The sequence below is a fragment of the Phacochoerus africanus genome, chromosome 10 (genome assembly GCF_016906955.1).
Source record: "Phacochoerus africanus isolate WHEZ1 chromosome 10, ROS_Pafr_v1, whole genome shotgun sequence".
Lineage (NCBI taxonomy): Eukaryota > Metazoa > Chordata > Mammalia > Artiodactyla > Suidae > Phacochoerus > Phacochoerus africanus.
The window spans coordinates 445,925-451,132 of record NC_062553.1 but is presented as its reverse complement, the minus strand read 5'-3'; the positions used below and the strand labels follow the sequence as shown (position 1 = coordinate 451,132).

The 5,208-nt window shown below is 69.5% G+C and overlaps 1 protein-coding gene across 1 annotated transcript; it reads left to right on the top strand.

Annotated features, from left to right (window-relative positions):
- Positions 1-843: 843 nt before the first annotated feature.
- On the top strand, positions 844-4,741 carry LOC125137989 (spondin-2-like). The gene is made up of 6 exons (XM_047799184.1): positions 844-1,392; positions 1,713-1,938; positions 2,300-2,523; positions 2,598-2,789; positions 3,201-3,375; positions 4,373-4,741. Exons 1-6 carry the CDS (start codon positions 1,066-1,068, stop codon positions 4,555-4,557), a joined length of 1,329 nt encoding a protein of 442 aa, XP_047655140.1. The 5' UTR covers positions 844-1,065; the 3' UTR covers positions 4,558-4,741.
- The last annotated feature ends 467 nt before the right edge of the window (positions 4,742-5,208 follow it).

Below are 5,208 nucleotides of genomic sequence, written 5' to 3'. Positions count from 1 at the left end.
GGCCCTTTCCGCTCGTGCCCTCTCCAGGGTGTAGAGACTCCCCAGGGGCCCCGAGGCACAGCCTGGCGTCCAGCCAGCGTCCCTCCTGCCACGTCGGCCCAAGGCGGGCCTTTCTGCGGGTCGCCCACCAGCGCCTCCGGCCGGGTCCCCCAGGCAGACAGACAGACAGACAGACAGACAGACGGCCGCCCGAGCCGCTTCCTCGCAGAGGCTCTTTTGAAAAAGATGGTTGTTTCTGTAAATCTCTTCTGTTTATGCTGCTGCGTAATCAGTTTATTTTCACTCTAAAGTGAGTCAGTAAAAGCGTCCTGAGTGTTTCCATGAGGGTCCCCAACAGGGCGAGGTCGGCTGATGTCACCCCCCCACACAGGCGCTCCTGGGGTCTGTGATTTTTCGGAGCGTAAGGGGTCCCACCAGGCTGGGGAACCACCGAGGCGGACTCTGCCGGCGGCCTGAGGCCCGGGTTTGCAGCCCCTTTCCCACAGGCACGTCATTTCCTTGAAACACGGTTCGATCATTTGCTTTTGTTTGCATTCTATTCTTGTTGATTCTGTTTCTTTTCTCTCTTTGGGGGAGCATGTAAACCATTACCATGGCTTCAGAATTCAGAGCGCTTTCTTCCAAGCTTTAAAGCTCCCTGGGAGGCTCCCGCGAGCGAGACCACTCACCGCCTTGGCTTTCGAGCTCCCGACCCCGTGACCAGGGTCTGGGAGAATTTTCCAGATTCTGCCACGGCCCCTGCCGCCTCCCTGCGTCCCTGGGGCTCTCCCCCAAGGAGGACGCCGGGGGCCTGGGGTGGGGGCGGGCAGCTGCGGGGTTCTGACGCCCCTCGGAGGGACAGCACGGCCACTCCGCACCGCCCTGTGAACCGGAAGGAGGCAGCAGGGCTTGCTGAACCCAAAGCCCAGGGCCAGACGCCTCCCCTGCTGCCCCCCAGCTGGGACCGCATCTGCCAAGGGGCCCCCTCGTCCCACCCCATCCTGAGGGCGGCACGCGCTGGCTGCGCAGCCCGGCTCTCCCTGCTGGCTCTGGCACCACCTCTAGGGAGACACTAGGAAGGGCCTGATGGGAAGGAGGGGACTGGGGGGAGGGGAGGGCCAGGGGAAGACAAAGGAAGGGGTGCGGCGAGTGGCCCCCGCCCAGGGGAGGAGTGACCTCAGCCCGAGCGGCATCTGTTCGGCGTCAGAGGCCGGCGGGCGGCCAGGCGCTCAGGCACCCAGCCCCTTCCTCTCCCTCTCCCCGTGTCCCATCCAGCGCTCTCCGCGGTGGAGGCCCTGGGGCCTCATTGGCCGCCCGGGCGCTGACCGCGGCATAAATTGGAGCTCTGGGCGCCTGCGGGGACCTTTGGCTGCCCACAGCCCGGCTGCCGGCCCCTCCCGTCGGTCCTGCTGGGTGAGTACTGCATGTGCGTGTGCCGCCCTCCCAGCTCTGTCCCCCAGCCCAGAAACCCGCAGCACCCCAGGAGGGGCCTGCGTGTGCCACCGCGTCAGGGCGCAGCAGTCCCCAGGCTCCCTCAGATGCCAGATGCAGAGGCGTGTGGCCGGGGAAAGCCGCCGGGCGCCGAGCCGCTCTGAGCTGCCGTGCCAGGCGTGACCTGCCAACACCGGCTTTCCAGCCTCGGGGTCAGGAGCCCAGACGGGAGCACGGGGGTGTGCCCGGCACCCCGGTGTGTCAGGACCGTGGCGCAGCGAGGGCCCTCCTTCTCCCTGCAGGTGATGGGAACCGTGAGTGCGGTCGCCCCCCGGGCCCACGCCCTCTGGGCCCTCCTCCTGGCCTCTCTTGGCGCCGCCGCCGGGCAGCCGCTGGGAGGAGAGTCCGTGTGCACGGCCCAGCCCCTGGCCAAGTATGGCATCACCTTCACGGGCAAGTGGAGCCAGGCGGCCTTCCCCAAGCAGTACCCGCTGTTCCGCCCGCCCGCGCAGTGGTCTGCCCTCCTGGGTGAGTGCCGCCCCACCTCCGCATGTCCTGCAGGAGGGACTGTCACCCGACGGGCGCCCTGCACTTCACAGTTTTGAGGGCACGCTCATCCAATACACCTCGATGCGAGAAATACCTGCTAAGCGCCTACTGTGTGCCGGCAGCAGTGTCCTGGGCTTTGGGGATGTGGCGGGGCAGCACGGCCAGGGTCACGGGAAGGGCCCACTGGACGCTGGTCACGCGGCCAAGGCGCCGGGCAGGGTGAGGCCGCCGGCAAGGCGTCCGCCCGCGCGCGTGACAGGTGGCCGTGCTCGGGCCCAGCGGAGGAGGGTCAGCGTCCCGGCCTGGGCAGCGGCTCCGGCTCACACGGCCGCGTCCCCAGGGGCAGCGCACAGCTCTGACTACAGCCTGTGGAGGAAGGACCAGTACGTCAGCAACGGGCTGAGGGACTTCGTGGAGCGGGGCGAGGCCTGGGCCCTGATGAGGGAGATGGAGGCGGCCGGGGAGAAGCTGCAGAGCGTGCACGGCGTGTTCTCCGCCCCCGCCGTGCCCAGCGGCACCGGGCAGACCTCCACGGAGCTGGAGGTCCACTCCAGGCACTCGCTCGTGAGTGGGGAGGTGCGGGGGGGCGGGGGCGCGGGCGGGGGGCGGCGGCCGCCCACTGAGCACTCGGCCCCCAGGTGTCCTTTGCAGTCCGCATCGTCCCCAGCCCCGACTGGTTTGTGGGCGTCGACAGCCTGGACCTGTGCGATGGGGACCACTGGAGGGAGCAGGTGGCCGTGGACCTCCACCCCTACGACGCCGGGACCGACAGCGGCTTCACCTTCTCCTCTCCTAACTTCGCGACTATCCCGCAGGACACGGTGACCGAGGTGAGGGGACGGCGGCCCCGCCATTCCCCCCAGGAGGCCGGCGATGGCACCACCCACCGTGAGGGGCAGCTCTCTGGGCCCCGCTCTGCCCTTCGTTTAGAAGACCCGGGCAGATGCATCCCAGTGAACAGGGCGGGGGGTGCCCGCTGGGAGCAGCGGCTGCGCAGGGAGGGCAGAGGGCTGGGTCTGGAAGCGCCGGACCCGATCTGCTTCCTAGGCGGGGCGGGGGGGGGGGGCATGTGCCCTGTGGGCTGCTGGGGAGGGGGCCGGGCTCAGAGGGGGACCGGCCGGGGTCTGCTCTCCTCCCCGTCCTGCTGGACCCCCAGGTTGGGGCCGCCCCACGCCCAGGGCCAAGCGCACACCAGGTGCTCCTGGGTTCTCTGGGCTGCGCTGACGCCGCGTCTCCTCCAGATTACAGCCTCCTCTCCCAACCACCCCGCAAACTCCTTCTTCTACCCGCGGCTGAAGGCCCTGCCTCCCATCGCCAGAGTGACCCTGGTACAGCTCCGGCAGAGCCCCAGGGCCTTCGTCCCGCCCGCCCTGGACCTGGCGGGCGGGGGCAATGAGATCGTGGACAGCCTCCCAGGTAAGCCCGGTTCTCACCACAGGGCCCACAGCCCGCCCTGCCCGTCACATGTCTGATCCTGGGAGTCAAGCGCTCGGGCTCCTGGGCAGCCGTGACATCCACCACTGGCCACGTGGGAGCAAGAGCACCAGGCAGGTTGACGTGCCACTCGGGGACTCGCTCAGGCTCCACGGCACCGGGCAGCCGCTGTTCCAGAGCCCCTGCACCAGCTCTTGCTTCTCACCCTTAAGTAACCCTCAGAAGTGAGTGTCCACCTCAGCTGCCCAAGAAGGAGCACCTGTGAAGCCACACCCGCCACTTTCACAGAGACGCCCCCACAAGGGCCGAGGGTCCCCCCGGGGTGCCTCCTTGCCAAGAGGACCTTCCCACCCAGCCGCTGAGGGACAGCTGTGCCGCGTACTGGGCCAGCGGGGCTGCGCTCCCGCTGCGGTCAGTTTCCAGCTCAGCAGCTGGCACAGCAGAGCTGGGGTCTGGACCCGCCCCCGCCGCCCCCGGGGCGCCTTTCACGACAGCATCCCCTGCTCCCTCCCTCCTCCCCTCGCCCTGGGCCTCTCAGCGCAGAAACGTTAGTTAACCCAAGGCAGTTCCGTGGCTTTTTTCTTCTTCTTTTTCCGGCCGCACCTGCGGCATATGGAAGTTCCCAGGCTGTCAAATCTGGGCTGCAGCTGCGGGTCTACACCACAGCCACGCCAGATCCGGGCCTGGCCGCAACCTGGACCTACACCGCAGCTCGCGGCAACGCCGGATCCTTAACCCACTGAGCGAGGCCAGGGATCAAACCCGCGTCCTCATGGATGCTAGTCGGGCTCGTTAACCGCTGAGCCGCGCCGGGAACTCCCCCGGTGGCTTTGAGGAGGTGTCTGATGGCACCTCCCGTGTCCCACTCCAAACCGCGCCCGTGCGATCAAGCTCCGCCCGCAGCCTGGAGGTGGGGGCCAGGACCACCGCCCCTTCGGCGCGAAGCCCCGCCGCCTCAGGCTTCCCTGTGCTCCTCCAGTTCCAGAAACGCCGCTGGACTGCGAGGTCTCCCTGTGGTCGTCCTGGGGGCTGTGCGCGGGCCCGTGCGGGCAGCTGGGAGCCCGGAGCAGGACTCGCTACGTGCGCGTGCAGCCCGCCAACCACGGGGCGCCGTGCCCGGGGCTGGAGGAGGAGGCCGAGTGCGTCCCGGACAACTGCGTCTGACAGCCGCGCCCGCGCCCGCGCCCGCGCCCCGGCGGCCTCGCGCTCGGCGCCCGCGCGCTCCGCGCACCCGCGCTACCTCAGGCCCGGCCGCCAGGCGGCGCTGCAGCGGGTCCCCGGCGGGAGACCAAGGCGACCTGCTGCGTCCCCATCCCCGCTCTTGAATAAAGATCGCCGTCTCCGGCCAGGGCTGTCGTCTCGTCTGTCTCGAGCCGCCTGTCGGGCGCTGGGCGAGGGCAGAGCCAGCCCACCGGGGGCGAGTGTCCCCACGGCGTGGCACCCGCGCGGGACACACACGCGCACAGCCGCCGAGGCCGCGGCGTCCCCTCCCCCAGGCCGCTGAGCTCCCAGGCCCCTCCCCCCGCAGGGGCGCCCCGAGGCCGCGCGGTTTCTTCGCCTGGCTCCTGTCTGAGCTCGGGGCCCTGACCTGGTCCCGCTGCGCAGATCCTGGGCTGGACCCTCAGGGGACAGCTGCTCGGCGCCACCGCTCCGTCTCCTGCTTGGCCCCCTGGAGAACGAGACCCCTCAGCCGCTGCACCGCCCGGCCGCCCTCAGTCTGCTCCTCCGATTCTCCAGCCCTTCCGCCCCCACGTGCAGACCCCCTCGCCCACCCCTTCCTTCCTGTCTGGGCGGCTGGGGCCGTCCATGGGCCAT

Excerpts from the sequence above, each read along its gene's own strand:
- LOC125137989 (XM_047799184.1), top strand. The coding sequence starts at position 1,066 with ATGGGAAGGAGGGGACTGGGGGGAGGGGAGGGCCAGGGGAAGACAAAG. Across the intron at positions 1,939-2,299 it reads GCAGTGGTCTGCCCTCCTGG|GGGCAGCGCACAGCTCTGAC; the intron begins GTGAGTGCCGCC and ends CCGCGTCCCCAG. Across the intron at positions 2,790-3,200 it reads CGCAGGACACGGTGACCGAG|ATTACAGCCTCCTCTCCCAA; the intron begins GTGAGGGGACGG and ends CGTCTCCTCCAG.